Here is a 19,186-nt window from a genome sequence, read left to right as displayed (position 1 = left end):
TGTCAGGTTTAAATTTTCTCAAGCGCCTACCCTACCCTTTCTCAAGCGCAATAACTAAAAATTAGGGAAGTCACCAGTGAAGCCAACATTCTCACCAACACCAATCTCAGCAATCATAATTTACCAGCCACATAGACCCACAGGCCCTGCAAATATACAAAGTCCCTTCGTTCTAACACAGCCATCCACAACACACCTGATTCTGCTCAAAAGCAAAACTCCAGCCTCAGGCAGATTATGATATCTTTCCTGGAAGACATGCCTTTGAGAGAAGCAAACATCTGTTATCTGTCCATGAACTAGCATGAAGTCTCAGTGAAGGTTCTGCTCAGAGCGAGAGTGGCAGGAATTGGAGGCAGGCATTGTGACTGGTTCTATCTTACTGGCACTAGACTTCCTTAGCACAAGCCTCTACATGATGGGTTGTCACTGTGGAAACAGGGTGTGCTAAAATGGAGCTTTTGTGACCTGATGGAGCAGCTGCTCAGCAGCAGCTAATCTAAATGGCCTGTTGGGAAAGCGAGTGCTTAAGAAAGCTTGGAACATGCTTTCTCATGAACTGAAGCATCTGGATGGAGGGCTGAGAATTCTCCCTTCAAGAAAAAGTCGAGGGTTCTTGCTTCTTTGGATTCTATGGGAGTGGCACAAACAACATGCAGTGACAGGAGAAAACTGGAAGCAAATGGGAAGATTAATGGGTTCTTACAATTATATTAGGGCCCTGGAATTACCTCTTTAAACAAAATACACACACACACTCAAAGATGACTACCTAAAGTTAGCCACCTGTGTAGCCTGATTCAGAGGCACTGAACAGCCACACTTATAATTGGAGTTGATAGGAACTGGAGGTGCTCAGGACCACTGAAAATTAGGACTCCTAAATAACCAACTTTTGGCACTTAATTTTGGCCTTCATTTATAGAGCTTTCCATTATAAAAATATGGCTTTCACCATGTAAATCAATGCCCTGCTAACCCAGCCATGCAAAACAAAAACAAAAACAAAAAAAACCAAGCCAGAGCAACTAATCTGCAGACAAAAAAGTGGTACTGGTATGAAGTTACTCCTCCTCCATTCTGCGTGAACCTCAGAACATACTCTCAGCATGTCAAACTTGCTAAAGGGTGAAGAGGCACACTATCATACACTGCCAAGAAAAGGAGTTGGGCATCGGAGAAGCCACCATCCAGCTAGCTGGCAAAAGCGAATAATGGCAGATGCTGGTAGACTGGGTCAGTGTGGTGCTGCTGTATTGAACCTGATCTTCTGGGCTCTTTAGAGCCTCCTGGGCATCAGAGCCCAAACATGCTATTTTTTCCCACCCTTCCCTAATCAGTAGCTCCTGTCATTCCTTGTTCCCAATCTCTGGAACCCATGTTCCCAATCTTCAGCCTTCTGGCACTAGGTCCTGACAGCTGAGAGGCTGAGATAGAGACAGTTACACGTGAGTGCATGGTACCTGGGATGCCAGCTGCTCTCTACTCCACACATCACCGGCCGAACAACCGCCCACAGACACTGCCTGGGACAGTGGCATTATAAGTGTATGTTAACGGGCCTGACCTACCAAAGGCCACTCAACACTTTAAAAAGATTTTTAAAAGGTATGAATGGCATGTAGGTGTCTGACTGCTTGACTTTAGATGGGAATTAGGCATCTACCTGCCAGTTGTAGCTTTGGAAGACTCCATCCCCTCCCTCCACAGAAGAGAGAGAAAGACCTCATCTCCTATTCTCCATAACTCAAGGTCAAGGATGCTCATGCCCAGTGGTCTGGAAAGCAAAATTAAAGTTTACCTCAAACAAGGCCAAGTTTCGATCATAATAATCGCTTCCCTTGCCAGCTTCAGAACTGTTGAGAAAAGGACTGTTTTCTTTATGGTTGCCATGACCTGCAGAGAGAATAAAGAAGTAGTTTTTGGTAAGTTTGGAATGGAGGTAAAATCTGAGGAGCATCTCAACTCCCCAAGGAAGATTGCTCTATACAACAGCTGTTCTATTCAATTTTTAAAATCCCAGTTTTTGTTCAGCATATAATTTTAAAATGGCATAACTGTGTTAGTTGTTTGATTTACTATGACACAGAGAAACTGAAACCATCATTGATATTGCTTTCAGAGTTGAAAGTAATCTTTTTTTTAAAAGACAAGGAGTAACACAAAACTGCCTCAAGGGGAAGTTTACAGGTAGGACTACTGCCAAGATGATGTCTTGGGCCTAATAACCTTGACAGTTTCCTTTTTACGTTTTTTAGTAGAGTATTATGATTAATCAGAAAAGACAAAAAGAAAAGGAGTACTTGTGGCACCTTAGAGACTAACCAATTTATTTGAGCATAAGCTTTCGTGAGCTGTAGCTACAGCTCACGAAAGCTTATGCTCAAATAAATTGGTTAGTCTCTAAGGTGCCACAAGTACTCCTTTTCTTTTTGTGAATACAGACTAACACGGCTGTTACTCTGAAACCTGTCAGAAAAGACAGTTCCTGAGATCACTCACAGTTAGAGATTATTGCTGATTTGTAACACAATTTTCTCTTTAAGCAATAAGTAAACAAATCAGATAGATCTAATCGGCCTGATTCAAAAAATATTTAGTAAGAATTGTTGCAGGCTAGTTAAGATAATACCACATCAACTAAAGAGTATTTTCCTTCTATTTTATTGCAAACTCTAAATTCTGTAAGTAAATATGCACTTTCTCAGTTGCACTAAACCAGTGGTGAGCAACCTGTGGCCCATCAGGGTAATCCACTAGCAGGCCGTGGGACAGTTTGTTTACATTGACTGTCCACAGGCACAGCCACCTGCAGCTCCCAGTGGCCGCAGTTCGCTGTTCCTGGCCAATGGGAGCTGCGGGAAGTGGCTCAGGCCGCAGAAACATGCTGGCCGCCACTTCCCACAGCTCTCATTGGCTGGGAACAGCGAACCGCGACCACTAGGAGCTGCGGGCAGCCATGCCTGCAGATGGTCAATGTAAACAAATTGTCTCGCGGCCCACTAGTGGATTACCCTGATGGGCCACAGGTTGCCCATCACTGCACTAAACCCTTCCCCATCATGTTGTTTTTGTTCATATAAAATTACAGGCTTTGGGGGATAAAGACTCTTCTTAAGAGTCTAAACTAGCATCTAGCACATTTGGATACTGTACAAACAAATAATTCATAGTTTTTATATACAGTACAATGTGAAAGAAAATTTAGCATAGCACAGAGGACCTAAAGAAAGTTTTAAAATAGTTTCAGTATTAAAACTTCTTAAGTGCAGTGCAGCATAAAATGATGTGATATTCTGCACAACTGAGCAATGGTTCAGGTTTTCAGAAATTCTCAGCATCTGCAACTACCATTGGAGCTGTAGATGACCAGCATTTCTTAAATTCACATCTTTTCTTTAGCACTCTGAATTGCATTCCCTGCGTTTCCCAGGTCCAATACACAAGGCACAGGTGTTTACAGGTTCATATCCCAAAAAGAAAACAAATATAACCTAAAAGATATTGTAGTCACTAATTTCAAAAAACTAAATTACCAAAGAAAGTGAAAGAATATCAAAGACCATCTTAACAGGAACATATCCCTACAAGCTAAAAGATGGAATTGTATGTTGAATTTGTAAGAAAAAGCAGAAGATTGAGAAGTTGAAAACATTTCTTCAAAATTACATCTTACAACTAATTCAACTATGGTTAAACCAATTTAAATCAACTGGGTTAGCCTCTGTTGAATTAGCACTACATAAGTGAAGGTATCTGTTTTGATATTATGAAACCTGGACGTGTCTCACAAAATTACACCCAATTGGATAAGTAGTTGGCAAGCTAAACAGAAGGCTCCTATCTGTGTGCAGCATCACATGCTTTCAAGTGTATTTAAACATTCAACATGTTTAGTTGGATAATTGTTATAGTGAAAAGAATCCGTTCATATCTTGTTATTTCAGCACCATTCTCATCAGGGGAAGAGTTTGGAAAAAAGCACAGCTGGTTTGCTGGAAAGTAGAGACACATTGTGTGCCCACTTGTTTTGGTTAGTAAAAGCTAAACAACTAGCAAAAAGATATTCAGATATAGGCAAAGCAGTTTGTTTTATCCACCAAAAACAACGGATTGGGTGGCCCTTTTCTGCTGGAATTAAGTTTAGACTTCAACAGGTGCCATCACATCAACAGACACATATCATCAGGAAGACTTGAACCTTCAGATCCAGCACACAGACCTCTGCCACTTGAACTAATGGAGTTACTGGTAGCAGTAGTATGTTGCCATTCTCTATGTGGACCAGCACTAAAAGTTGATAAACTTTGCCAGCTAGTTTCACAGATTTGCTCGCAGGAATCTTGAGTTCCATTCCAGGATCTGGAGGGGAGTGTGCTCTAGTAGACACAAATTCTTCTGCCCATTCCACACCTCCATGACCACCTTCTGCCTTGAGCCCTCCAACCTGTGCCTGTCCCAGTCCCATCTCTTCCGTACTGTGGCTTCTTATCACAGTCCCCTTGCCCAGCTATTTCTAATTTCATCACCATCACTCCCAACTCCTCATACTATCCATCTCTCCCCACAACTCTGGCCTTCAGTTGAAACATAAACATGTCCACACTGGCTCCCAGTCCTAATCTCCCGTCATCCTCAGCTCCTTATCCCACTCTTTACCCAGCCAGTCCCAGTTCTCCCTTTCTACCCCAACTTCTAGTCAGAGCTGTCTTCCCTCCCACCTCCCCGCATCTCCACTCCCCATCCAATATTCCCTCTCCTAACCTACCATCCTCCAGCCACAGTTTCCATTCCAATCTACTCCCACCCACCTTCGATCTAACTTGTCTCCTTTGCATTCAGGTTGAGAGCACAGGAGAAAGCCTCTCTGCTGTCAGTTCAGGTTCCCAGATCCAGCAGAGCCTGCAACAGCTCAATTGCAGGGAAAGTCCTGTTTAGCTCAAGGTATGCCCAGTGCAGACGGAATCTTCAGGGAATGCGGCTGCTAAAAATCTAAGAAGTGCAGGTGTAAAATCTGAGCATGTGTAAAAAAAAAAATTTTTCTAAAGGTTTAAAAAAAAAATTGGGCAGATTTTCAAGGAGCTAGCACAAGACACATTCATGGCACAAAAGTCACACACACACACACCAAGTTCAAATCCCTGCTCTAAAGCTTTGGGGGCACTAGAGGCTTTTCAAAGAAAATGTCATCTGAACTTTTTAATATGGGCACAACATTTTGTCACTAGCCTCATTCTCACAAACAGCTCAACTGTTTTGTCTGAAACTTTCAGAAAAATCCCAACTGAGGCAGTCACTCAGCCTGGAAAATTTCAGTCCAAATTGTTGAAATTTGGCAGAGATATAAACAACTGAACACAGGGATTTATGAGAAGTGTTGAGCAACTTTAAGACGCAATACTACCAGAGCTGTCTACAATCCACACATAGTACATAAGACTTTTTGGAACTCTTCAAGTAAAGAGACCCTACATTAACAACACATCTATTACCATTATATCCCAAGTCCTGCAGAGATCATTAACTAGCATTTCTGAAAAGGTGGGTTCCAGAGGAGCAGCCGTGTTAGTCTGTATCCGCAAAAAGAACAGGAGGACTTGTGGCACCTTAGAGACTAACCAATTTATTTGAGCGTAAGCTTTCGTGAGCTACAGCTCACTTCATCGGATGCATGCAGTGGAAAATACAGTGGGGAGATTTATACGCACAGAGAGCATGAAACAATGGGTGTTACCGTACAGACTGTCACCAGGGTGATCAGGTAAGGTGAGTTTCTCCTGCTGGTAGTAACTTTTCTTTTTTCATTGAAAGGTTGCAGTTCATTTTGGGGTGGAGAATGCAGGCTACAAAACTAGATTCCCATCCCTCTATATTGAACTATTTACTTAGGGCCCCACACCACAGTGGTTTTACATGGTTACTTGGCTACAGGGCTCGATCATTTGAAGTGTTTTAAAAACAAAGCAAGTATTCTCTGTTTAGAATGGTTTGAATGGCAACATTTTAACTGGTAGGTATCCATGAAGGAGCAGCACCCTGCTTGCTGCCACCCAAAGTGCAAAAGATTCAGACTGTGATGACTATGGAGCCTGCATGAGTTTAAACAGGCTTTGGATAAAAACGGTAAAGGGCTAGGGTCTCTGAAGCCCCCAGATTTCTGGAGGTAAAATAATTTAGTTCTGACGTAACTGAAGTATAGCCTGTTCTCCAGAGGCATAAATTCAAAGCTGTACTTTAACTATTAGTTGTCAGAAGTTCATTAAAATTGGAACTTGTGTTTCGAGACTCCAGGGTTCTCAGAACCCAAGAACTTGGCATAGTCAATGGAGCTAGCCCATTTAACAGGGCCTCCTAATTTCTAAGATGTACATAATCAAAACCACAAGTAAATTACCACCTGAAGGGAGCAGGGAGAATGTAATAATTTAAGTCAGAATGGTTGAATAAGTCATCTTAGAGTTCTCCTAAATGGAGATGGTAATGCCAGGTAGGTTTTCTGTAATTTGTTAGCATTACAAGTTCCCCAAATCATCTTTTAAATGGGCTAGTTTAATTATAGTGATTTTGAAGCAAGCCCAGGAGCTGTGCATGTTCCTTTTTATGGTTCTGCCAATGTACTGAAATCTTAATCAGTAACAGCTTCTGGACTCCTTTCACTAGGCTCTCCTGAGCGGACTACATTATTGCAAACCCCAACCATTCAAAACTCATGGATCATGCCTGTAAAAATGGTATGAGATTGTTTAAAATCTCTGGCTTCAAAATCAGTTTTATTTGCCTCTGGGTTTTGAGCTTCCAAGGATCTACATTTACAAGATTTCTACCACCACCTAGAGGACTAGAAATGTTCATTTTTTAAAAATGTGAAAGATTCTCACATAATCACACCTCTCCAGGAGCTTAGCTTTACGAGAAGACAAAATATCCCAAGATTCCATAAGAACACTCGGTTTGGCAACAGAGTGTGAAGCTGACATGAGATGTTTCTTGACTTTTTAAACAGAGGAAAGTGTCTACTGGAGACTAAACTCAAAGAACCACCCACTCACTGCACTTGTTATTTAAACCAGTTTTCAGACAGTCTGCAGTGGTGAATGATAATTGTAATAAAAATACTGCCCCACCTAGTTCCTCAAAATTTTGGACCACGCTGTAAGAGGCTATTTTTCTCTCAGACAGTTATTATAGCTTTGTCTCATGCAGTACTTAAATTGTCTTGATTATTTATCTTCTAGGGTTGCTCTGGTAGATTGGAAGTTTTAAAAATGAGCTAGTGGGTCATTTCTTAAACTGTACCTTTGCTGCTTGAAGCCTCAGGAAACCCTCCTCTGCAACAAACAGTTAGATTTTGTGTTTCTCTTGTAGCTGCAACATGCTACTGTCAGAAATATCTGCTGAATGGGATATGGGTTCATTTTTAATATCTCTGGGAATATTTCTAATGCTTTCTGTAGAAATGCCTGTGCACTTTTTCTCTATAAAAGTCATGTGATTGATCCTTTTGCTTTTATGTAAATTAAATTAAGTATGAACCCAACAAGTGACAAACTCTTTTGCCCTCTTTAGTCCTTCGGGCCTCTCATCACTTTTCCAACACTCTTACCCCAACCAGGGTTTCTCCAAACAAAAGTGGAAAAACCATTCCCCTACTTCTCCCTGGACCCCGCTCACATGATTAGTGTATCATTAATGGGCTGAAAATTTATGTTTCATTGCAGTATTAGCGTTTAGGGGTGGCTACACTTACGACATCTTCAGAAATAACTAGTACAATCAGCCAGAAATAGCACGTGATGCCCACCTTCTGCAAAATTATAAGGGTAAAGCAAAACCACATCTGGATCACTTTCTTCTTCTTGTATACAGCATTTGCTCCATCCGCTTGAAAGAGCATGCAGAAGTCACGAATTACTGATCGTGTAAATTATAAATGGGCTTCTGAACTGTATTCTTCCACTCGTTCAACGGTTAGCCACACTTTTGGTCCCACTTCTGTCCCTTCTCAAATACTGCAGACTTCCCCAATAGTAACCAAAAGCTTAGAGGTTTACAGTCAAGATCATTGCAAGGACATCCTATTTTAACCTCCATCAATAGTTAGATTTGGCTGCTGCAGAGAGGCAGTTTGATGTATTTGTTATACTCTCACTGGGAGTACTGAATTGCTCTATTAGATACATCAGTGGACCAAAATCACTTTCCGCACAACAACTCTTCCTGAGCAATCTGCACATTTTAGATGTGTTCTAAACCACAACACCAAAATGATCTCATTTTATCTGGTTTTTGCTTGCTTCCAATGCCCTGAGTAAGACCATGTAAACTGACCCCATTTCCTTTATAAAACAAGAATCAAACACATTTGTAGCGTAATTTTCTAATGTACAATGCAAAGTAATTTTCACAGTATTTGCCATACCGGAATAGAGCATTAGTCCACTACCTTGCCTCTGTTAATGGGAAATACCTAATACATTAAACAAAAAAACAAAAAAAGTCCTCTGTACATGTGGGATAGGAAAGGGGTTAGGAGAAATTCTTTTCTCAGCCCCACATGTGATCAGCTGACATTCTGAAGCATGAAATATATCTTAGCATTAGGACAGGCATCGCCACATGGTACTTTTTTTTTTTTTTTGCTAAGGGTATGAGCAAGTGTTCAGTCTTAGGTAGATATATTAGGTGATAACAGTTTGTTATGGAAGGCTCTGTGCAGAGGTTTGCCAATTTCGGCCTGTGTAAGTCCCTAAAAAGTCCTATGATTTGGACATGACCAGCTGACCCAGGCACTCACCCAATTCCCATCAAAAGGAACCGACATTGTCAGGCTCTCTCCAAACTACAAAGTTTTGCGAGCATAGCTATGTCAGTTAGAAGGGGGAGGGGGAAATCACTCTATCACGCTTCCCAGGGTACCCATGACTGAGAGGCACCTCAGTGCCACCTGTCCTTAGCATGAGGAAGCCTTGCTGTGCCTGCCAGGGGATCAGCTCCCCAACTCCACTGTCCACAGACAACACAAATACTCCCCTCTAGGCCTGAGCAGGCCCACTCTCTTTCTACAGGTTAGCGATAAGCACACTCCTACCCACGAGCATCTCCCTGGAGTGTCCAGCTCCTGGTCCACTGAACACTCACAGTTATTCACAGATCCGCTGATCCCAAAGGAGCAGTATGTGCCAGCTTACCAGTTACACCTCGGATCACCATTTCATTTAACACACAGTGCTTAGAGATGTTCATTGTTAAATAATTTTTTACTCATCTTCACTAAGTATAGGGATGCAAGTAAAAATACTGGAAATAAATGGTTACATATAAAATAAAATCATAACACGCATTCTAGAACCTAGACTTACTTAACTAGATGCTTCCCCATCTTACAGAATAATGCTCACCGAAAGTCCTTTCAGCATTTTAAAGCCAGGCTTGTCTGTGATCTTCTGTTCATGAGACAAGTCGCCCTGTCAGTGGAAGATGCAGGATGTCTGTTGGTACCCTCAGATATATCAGCACAGTCCTTTGTCCAACTGGACACCTGTTGCTGATTGTTTTTGTTTTGTTTTTTTCCCCCTCCGGCATCCCTCTTTTGTCAGTTTCACAACCTTTTGATAAGCATCAGGCTCAATATGCAAATAAGACCACCACTGTGAAGTTGACAATACACAATGACTAGACAGGGAAATAAGCATCTGTTACCCCCTGCCTGAAAGGAATCAGTCCAAGGCACCGGTGATCTGCCCTACTTAAGAACAGAGTTTGCAGTATATATACATAGCTTCTTAAATATTAGCCTTACATACACATCACAATTATGACAACCAGTGGGCTACTGGCTCTCAGTACAGACCTCACCCTTTGGTGAACTACTATGCAAATATGTGAGCCAGGGGATCCCTGTAAAACTCTATACACTCCCTGTGCTCTCTGCCAATTGGCATCAAGGGGTCCCTGGGTGTCACAAACTCCTATACGAGAGTATCCTATCTGACACAGCCATACCCCCGGTGCAGACACAGCTGTGCTCACAACAGAGTACTTCTGTCATCTTAGCTAATGTCATTTGTGGAGGTTGAGTACCTATGCTGGCAGAACTACTCCTGTCAGCTTCTGCAGCATCTTCATTCAGGGCCTCTGCTGGCACAGACATACCAGCAAAGGCTCTGTAGTGTAGACATGTCCAGACACACGCTTCTCAGGCTAAGACAAGCTCAGCAAAGCTTCTAATGTCATAATTACAGGGAGTCCCTTCCAGACTCACCTGATAAGGCAACTTCCTACAGTCTACAATGTGAGATGACTGCATATGTAGATTCCAGGCACAAGATGGGGAACTCATGTCTGCACTAGTGACTGACAGCTGTCAGCTAGGAGCATGTGACACATTGGTCCTAGCCAGCAGCAATAGCTACCTCTAGTTTCAGTAAGAAGGGACGATTTAGAAGCTAACTTCCACCAATTTTAGTCCTTGTTTTAACCTTCTCCTGCCCAACAATTCTACCTCAAATTTCACATACCCTGTCTTAGTCCAGAGTAGAATTAATTTTAAAAGTTTGGAGTAAACTGAAGAGTTTTGGAGATAATGACATTTTTGCAACACAAGAGGCTCTCTTGTATAAAGTTTTAACAATCTTTGTATTTAGGTCTTGCTGATTGTCAAGGAGACAACTTACTAGACCGTCAGAAATTCGGTGGTAGTCTATCCATCCATCAAATACAAATTTATCTCTCCAGAAACACAAAACCAAATGCCTTATTTGTGATCATGCTTTGCTTGTGAGTACCCCATTACAAACATGCACTGTCTGCTGAAAGACACCTTCATAAGACAGACTGCACACCAGGGACCAGCATGCTCTACTGTTCGGAGTTATACTAGTTATACTAGTCCAGAGGCTCTCAAATTGTGGGTCAGGACCCCAAAGTGGGTCGCCACCACGTTTTAATGGGGTCGCCAGGGCTGGCGTTAGACTTGCCGGGGTCTGAGGCCAAAGCTTGAGCCCCATCGCCCAGGGCCAAAGCCCAAGCCCAATGGCTCCAGCCCTGGGTTAAGGGCTCAGGTTACAGGCCCCCTGCCTGGGGCTGAAGCCCTTGGGCTTTGGCCTTGGCGTCCTTGCCTTGGGCAGCAGGGCTCAGGCTTTGGTTTGGCCCCCCCACCCAGGGTGCCTGGGCTTGGGCGGGCCCAGGCTTCGGTCTCCCCTTGTGTAGTCCTGTAGTAATTTTTTTTGTCAGAGGGGAGTCACAGTGCAATGAAGTTTGAGATCCCTTGTACTAGTCATTAGACACAGAGCTGGAGTGTCTACATATACAAACCTAGACAGGAGTATCACTTAGACTCAAACATATACATGTGTGAAAGCAATTATAAAACCAAATCTTTGTGGTTTCAATATTCTGCCTGCAGAGGTACAAGTACATTGCCTGCAAATTTAAGATTGGAATAGCAAACCCTTGGCAAAAGAGTTAATTTTGGTTGGGTGATCTAATCTCCAGAATTCTGTATTTTCTGATACAAAGTGGAAACTTAGTAGCAAACTCCCAACTTGCTATTTGTTTTTGAGAAAACTACAAAACTCTCCAAAAGCTTTGTTTGAAGTGATAGTGTGTAAATGAATTTTTAAAAATCTATTTTGTCTGAGAAATACAGAAAAAGATACTGGACTCCACCTTATACCCTCCTATACACATTTATAAAAGAGATAGGGATCAAACAAATGCAATCCAGTTAGATATTGTTCAGATGCAAAAATTAAAGCAGTGTTCAGAGTCACAAACAGAGTTCAGCAAGTTAGCTTTAACAGGCAGTTATGGTTTCCTCCTACCCATCTCAAAAAAATATTGCTGATCTTTACTTGATTTTTTTCCAAGTTTGGTTTAAAAGTAAAAGGATAAAGGCATAGAACTTATTATCTCCATCTTCTCTGTCCCCCTCCAGTTACCAGAGGATCTTGGTATTTATGATTATTTTAGCCTCAGTCCTGTATCAGGCACTTTGCAGACATGAAGGAAGATACAGACACTCTCCCAAAAATCTTTATCCGCAGACCAGATTCTGCTCCCATACTCACAGGAAGTAGTATGTGCTCAACAAACAGCTTCACTGATTTCAGAGGAGCTACTTGATGAGTACAGTACTGCTTAATACTATTAAGATAGCAGAATCTGACCCTGAATCTTTGCCAGTATGTATGCCAAAAATCTTGGACATCATACTGTGGAATATTTTGACACTACAAAACTATTCAAGCCTATTGTTTAAAAATACCAGTGCACCTCAATGTTATGCTAACCTCATGCCTACGTAAAGAAACACAGTAATTCACAGATTCAAAGTGTGATGACCTACTCTATTTGAAGAATATACTTACAATAGTCACACATCGTGGTACTGTAAGGTATAACTGGAATTGGAACTGTCCTTTAACTGTTTGCTCTTGTTTACCAAACTTCTTCTGGTTCCATTACTACAGAGAATAGCATGAGGACTTCTACTGAATAAAGATATTTCCCAAAGCCTTGGTAAAATTCCATGGCAAACTATTCAACTAGCAATTGTTCTATTTTCTTCAGAGATTTCCAAATGTAAACTGCACAACTGAAAATCACATTATATTTATTTTTGAAGTTATTGGCTTTAAACTGCTTTAAAAGGCAAAAGAAATCATAATCCAATTATTTAAATAAGCTTCCAAGGTGACTAAACTATAAGAGAATAGAATTTAGAATCTATTAGAAAAACACGGTTGGTTCTCTCTAGTCAACAGTGAATAGTGTTTGCATTAAAATGTTTTACATAATGCAAGTTTCTGTCTATAACACATTTACACTATCTCTATAAACAGCTTACATCACAAATCTGATGAGGAATATTGATTTATTTTTGCTTCAACTGTATTTTGATCAATAATTAAATTGTCAGAGGCATTTTTCTTTAAAAATGTAAAAACAGTTACCATGGCTATACGATTAGATTTTTAACCTGTTTATATTTTTTCAGAATTGAAAAATATAAATTGTTACATCTTAAAGCAATCAACCTTTTGGTGATTCATCTCTGTAGGCTCCACAGATCAAAGACTCCTGTTGAAGTCTAGCATACTAAAGGGAATAAAGGGTTTAATGCTTTATTTTTTAAAATCATTACGTTAAACACATCTCAAATTGTGAACAGCAGGAAATAAAAATGGGACTTTATTTTATAGAATACAACTTTATTTGATATACATACTAAGATAAGTACTGACAGTGAAGTGACTGCAGGGGGGAAAAGAAGCCATTCTGAGTTCAGCAACAGCTCACCATCCTGGACTTCAGAACCCATTTCACTGAAGGAGAAGGTTGAGGGAGGAGCGGTTGTGGAACTGTTGACTGCTACTCCAGGTTTATCCTCTATTTTAAGACATGGTCACCGGGAAAAGCCAAATCTGTCCTGGATTATACCCCATGCACCAAGGGCAGCTGTACAGGGTATAGGATAGGGTAGACTTCGGCCTGGGATCTCTGATCTCTACCTGGGCTGCTTTTAAGCATGCAAAAGGAATCACATTGTACTTTAAACACAGAATTGAATTCCAGAGGTTACAGATACATTTACTCTTGTACATCATTATCACAGATGTGTCTCCATGAACCACAACAGCTTAAAGCCCAGTAGGAAAAACAAGCTATTAACATTTATAGATATTTTAAACAGACAAAATTGTTCACCACATCTTTTAGCCTACAATATAACGTTATCCATCCCAGTGCTGGGTTACCACTATAACCAAGACTTTGTACTTAATGGATGTTACCCGGCAAAAGAAAGGTTGATTAAGAACAGCTCAATTGCACATGACACTGCATATAAAACATGTAAGAATAATTTATGGCCAATAACACAGCTTTTGCATCTGAAAAGGATTTAGTACAAGCAAACCAGAAATTTACAAATGAAATACTGTTTAAAAATGAGCCACTAATATCTTTTGAAATATATAAACTGCAATTTCCAGTTAAATATTCCTTAAGATTTTTTTTTTACGGTTTGTTTAGCATGCAGGTATAACACCAGCCCTATGAAATCACAGAATCCACCTTTCCCAGTATTTTGAAAGATTGTGATAATACCCTCACAGCCATAGCAACAACGAGAACTGCACAACTCAAGTGATTTAGCCATTGAAATGTTTGCGATTAGTGATTCAACAAGTCTCTCTATTTTACTCCTCATAAATAAGCCACACCGATGCCTTCAGAGCACTGCACCCCTTCATCGTATTAATATCACATGCTATACTTACCCCTTAGCAGTAATTCTTTGCCATTTTCTGTAATTTGGTTGATCATTCTTCTCTATTCTTCAGATGACATTTAGTCAGCACATGCTTTTTTAGGCAGCCCTGAAGGACCAGAACAACTAAAACAAGTAATACTGTACTTCCAAAGGAACTGTTCACTATTTCCAGGGACACACTGGCTGCTGCACTGCACAGAATTGATTTGGTTCATAAAGCAATATGCTTTCTCACAGGAAGACTAAGCAGACATTGATATATTCCTGAAACTATAATCCTTTCAACGGAGACGAACTATATAAATGTCACTAACATACTGAAAATGCTGTTGCTAAAATTCCAAGCTACTTATAGTCAGAAGACACATTGCCTACCATCTTCCTGTGGCAAAAATGAACTCTGGAGTTCATCGTGACCTTACAAATATTGGAGAAGTCTCTTTTCCTGGGAAATCCTAGTGGAGAACCATTAAAGACAAGACAAAATTCAAGCCTTAAATGAGAGAAACAGCGCCTATGCATAATTCAAGCTTTAGTCAGTATGCATAAGGAAGAGGTAAGTTTTAAGTACCAGCTCTGTTTCATCACATAAATCCCTCCCCACACTTGAGTCACAGGTTTTCCTCTCCAGCCTTGCACCTTGTAATATGGATGGCCCTGAAGTCATTAGCACTATCAGTTATGCCCCAATGTATTATATTCCCCTATTTTTCGGGGATGGTTCAGCAGAGTAGTTTATAACATCCAGTGCCTAGAAGCTGAAGGTAGAAATATTTAACAGATAGGGAATGAAGGAAACAAAAATGATTAAAGGTCCAGAAAACATGACCTCTGAGGGAAGATTGAAAAAAATTGGGTTTGTTTAGTCTGGAAAAGAGAAGACTGAGAGGGGACATGATAACAGTTTTCAAGTATGTAAAAGGTTGTTACAAGGAGGAGGAAGAAAAATTGGGGTTTTTTTAACCTCTGAGGATAGGACAAGAAGCAATGGGCTTAAATTGCAGCAAAGGAGGTTTAGGTTGGATATTAGGAAAAATTTCCTGTCAGGGTGGTTAAGCACTGGAATAAATTGCCTACTGGGGTTGTGGAATCTCCATCACTGGAGATTTTTAAGAGCAGGTTACACAAACATCTATCAGAAGTGGTCTAAATCAAGGGAGGGCAAACTATGGCCCGCGGGCCAGATCCGGCCCATCAGGGCTTTCAACCCGGCCCACGGGATTGCCAGCCCCATGGCATAGTGGGTCTAAGGCAGACTCCCTGCCTGCCCTGGCCCCGCGCCGCTCCCAGAAGCGGTCAGCACCACGTCGCTGCAGCCCCTGAGGGAGGGGGAGGCAGAGAGCTCCATGCGCTGCCCTCATGTGCAGGCACCGTCCCCCGCAGCTCCCAGTTGTCGCGAACGGGGAACCGCAGCCAATGGGAGCTTTGGGGGTGGTACCCACAGGCAAGGGCAGTGCGCAGCAAAGCTGCCTCCCTCACCCCACCCCACCCCCAGGAGCCACTTCCAGACATGCTGGCCACTTCCAGGAGCAGCGCGGGGCCAGGGCAGGCAGGGAACCTGCCTTAGCTCCGCTGTGCGCCACTGCCACCCTGGAGCCGCTCGAGGTAAGCAGTGCCAGGCTGAAGCCCAGATGCAGAACCCCTCCGGCACCCTGCACTCCAATCCCCTGCCCTGAGCCCTTACCCCCCTGCCTTGAGCTCCCTGCCACACCCCTTCTGCACCCCAACCCCCTGCCCTGAGCCCCCTGCCGCACCCTGCACCCTCTCCTGCACCACAACCCCCTGCCCTGAGCCCCCTCCTGCACCCTAACCCCTTGCCCTGAGCCCTTCCCGCATACCATACCCCCTCCCACACCTCACACTTCCTCCTGCACCCCAACCCGCTGCCCAGCCCTACATTCAGGGCCCTGCATACAATTTCTCCACCCATATGTGGCCCTCGGGCCAAAAAGTTTGTCCACCCTGGTCTACATAATTAGTCCTGCCATGAGTGCAGGGGCCTGGACTAGGTGACCTCTTGAGGTCCCTTCCAGTCCTATTATTTCCAATCAGAAAAATGTATTTTCCATCATAGTAGACTGAGATATTGGAATTTTTTTAATAAAATTGTTTCAGTCTTTCCCCAAGCTGTCTGTATTTTCCCTTTTATATGACCAAAAGAAAAAAAAAACCCATCAGTAACCTCAGATTCGCAATCCAGTTATATAAATTGGACAATGGAGTAGCTGCTCACTACTATTCCTCCAAAGCGGAAAACATTGTTTTAGCTAATCCTTGTTACATTTTGTGCCAATTAACATCTAGAAGAGATTGTTCACTGTAGCCAGCCAAGCTAACGGGAAACTGCAGGGAGCACTCCATAATTAGCAAAGATGTTCTGAGGGAAGAACACCATATTTCATATGCACTACAGGAAGCAGGTCCAGCTCACCAAGTTCAGATTATAAATTCTCTGTGCAGTCTTAAGCACTCAAATAACAGTTCACATTTACATAGTGGCTCTAATCCTAAACCATTCCACATAAACCACCAGGGAAGCATCCCCACCACAGGATAAATTAATAATAATTTGTTTTGAATAAGATTCATCCAGCCAGGACCATCAAGGGAAGTTTTTTTTTTTTAATTAAGCTACCAGACTGACTGCTAAATATATGAGCCTTACAGAAGACAAGTGGAATGGATACTGCTCCAACTGATGCTCACCCATGATTTATTACTATTAGCTTTCTCTCTCTGCATAAAGTACCTGTTTAAATGCTGAGGTTTCTACCACCAGGCTGGTCATTTTAGGTCCTTGCCAGCTCTTCCATCTTCAGAGGAGCGCCTGGTTCTCAACAAAAAGCTGCAGCCCTTTGGCAATGGATGCTTGTGGCTCGGGTAGCATAACTTTATAATTGGGCTTTTTGTCACGGGAGCAGTATTCATCCCAAAGTTCTTTTCAAATTTAAACTTATATACAAGCTATACAGAGATGATTTCACACACCATTTTAAATGAAGGCCACAGCTGGAGTTAAACAGCAGCTATTTAGCACACAGCAATTTAAATAATTCTCTAGTAACACCTCACCTCTCTGGACTCACAAAATTACAACAGAAATTTTGATAAATAAGCCAAGAGACTGAATGCTTGAGAATAAAACTGTTGTGAAGACGGGTTTAAAGGGCAGAGTTCAACTGAGTCTGTTTTTCAACCACAATAGTCTCCCCAGGGGGGAGGTGCACCGTTCCTGGACGTACTGCAATACCAGGTCGATGCGTGGAGTGGATGGAGCAAGCTCCTATTCCATCTCCCTGTTTCAAAAATCCATTTAATATATAGTCCTCAGATAGAGGACGTATCAGATATTAAACTGATAAGAACAGATTTAATAATTTTATTAGAGGTAATGTTGAAATAAGGAACGGTACAGAGTTCAAGCATAGGAGTTTCTGGTCGTCAGGGGATAAGGTACAGATTATCAAGGGGTGCAAAATTCGATTTAGGAGCTGGTGGAGCAAGGATCACATAATAATCTGCAAATTCCCCGACTGGGTGAAAAGTTTAACCGGTCAGAGTACAGACATCGAGATATGGGGTAAGTTATCCACACAACAGCTACGTTCGGTATGCTGGGTATAGTGAGTGAATATGGGGGTGGGGATGGGTCTACCCTCATTTGGTGGGGTTTAATGTTCAGCGGGCTTACGGTTCCAGTTCATACGGTCCGATGGGGAAGGCCTCTCAGTCTCTTTCCCACAGTGTGTGCACAGTGTCGTACCGGCTCACTCCTCCTGGTACTGTCGGTGGCCGGTGATGTGCTCGATATAGATGTCCCTGGACCATCGGATGGTGTCCGAGACCATGAGGCGCCGCATGAGATAAGTGACAATCTAGGCCAAAAAGTTAATAGACTAGAAGCCGAAGAAGGCATTTGAAAGACAGAATTACCAGACTGGAATTTGACAGGGCTTGTGGAGTGCCTTATGAAAGACAAAAGGTAGACTGCATATCTTGAGGTCTGGTTTAATAATGATCCACTGATTACCTGGGCAACACCCTGAGTTTCTGTGGAGATGGTCTTTGCATACACTGCCCAAGTTCAAGGCTGTTTAGCTTGGAAGCACAGACAGGCTCTCAGCACAAGGTGGGGCTGTTATAAAAGTGTGTGGCTCCTAGGTATAAAATTTGTTTCTTACTGCAATCAGCAATTTAAAGTATGCAATAGCAAGCCTCAACAAGTCTGCCTTCTCGGAAAGTTACCGTAGCTCAGCAAAATAAACTACTTCAAATGGCATGTAATAATGGCATTTTGTCTTTGAAATGGAGATGAAAGGCAAAATTACAATGGTCTGACTCCCCTAAAGATATATTTTTTCGGACAACATCTGATGCCCTAAGTAACTTCTCATACACAGGAGTAACTTCTCATACACTGCTTAATAAAAAATGAATAAGAAAAAGCACTGGGCTGTAAGTAGGGATCTCAAAAAGATGGAGAGTGGCAGCTGGTTTGTAGGGGGAAAGTGTGACCTCTTTCATCTGTGATAAAAGAGAAGCTAAAGTCGTCAGTAGAACGAATATACTGTATTATTTAAACACATATCTGCTTCATCTATTTATCAGAGGTATTTACATGGCCCGCACTGCTATTGAATCTCTCCCAGTCAACTTCAGTCCTAGTTTTCAAAGCAATTAATGGATCGAGCCCCAGTTATACTGAAGACCAAATTTTGATCTGTGAACCAACACAACAGCTGCACTCCTCTGGGACAATGCACATCACCAGGACAAAGTATGTGAGATCTGGGAACAAAGCATTCTCGATGGAGGGGACTCAACTATAGAACAAATTTCTAGAGGAGATCAGGCAAATCCAGAGTGTTTAGGAAACACTGCAAAACTATCATCTTCAAAAAATCCTTTCCG

At 42.0% G+C, this 19,186-nt stretch overlaps 1 protein-coding gene and 1 pseudogene across 1 annotated transcript in view; both read right to left on the bottom strand.

Annotated features, from left to right (window-relative positions):
- SLC12A4 (solute carrier family 12 member 4) overlaps window positions 1-19,186 on the bottom strand; it is a 75,283-nt gene that overhangs the window by 43,554 nt on the left and 12,543 nt on the right. The window contains exon 2 of the mRNA XM_073307579.2: window positions 1,802-1,896. Within this exon, the coding sequence (XP_073163680.2) occupies window positions 1,802-1,896 (95 nt within the window). The remainder of the gene's footprint in view (window positions 1-1,801; window positions 1,897-19,186) is intronic.
- LOC140896577 (U2 spliceosomal RNA) lies at window positions 17,492-17,667 on the bottom strand (annotated as a pseudogene).

This window comes from Lepidochelys kempii, chromosome 12 (assembly GCF_965140285.1).
Source record: "Lepidochelys kempii isolate rLepKem1 chromosome 12, rLepKem1.hap1, whole genome shotgun sequence".
Taxonomy (NCBI): Eukaryota; Metazoa; Chordata; order Testudines; family Cheloniidae; genus Lepidochelys; species Lepidochelys kempii.
This window is presented reverse-complemented; position numbering and strand designations above follow the sequence as displayed.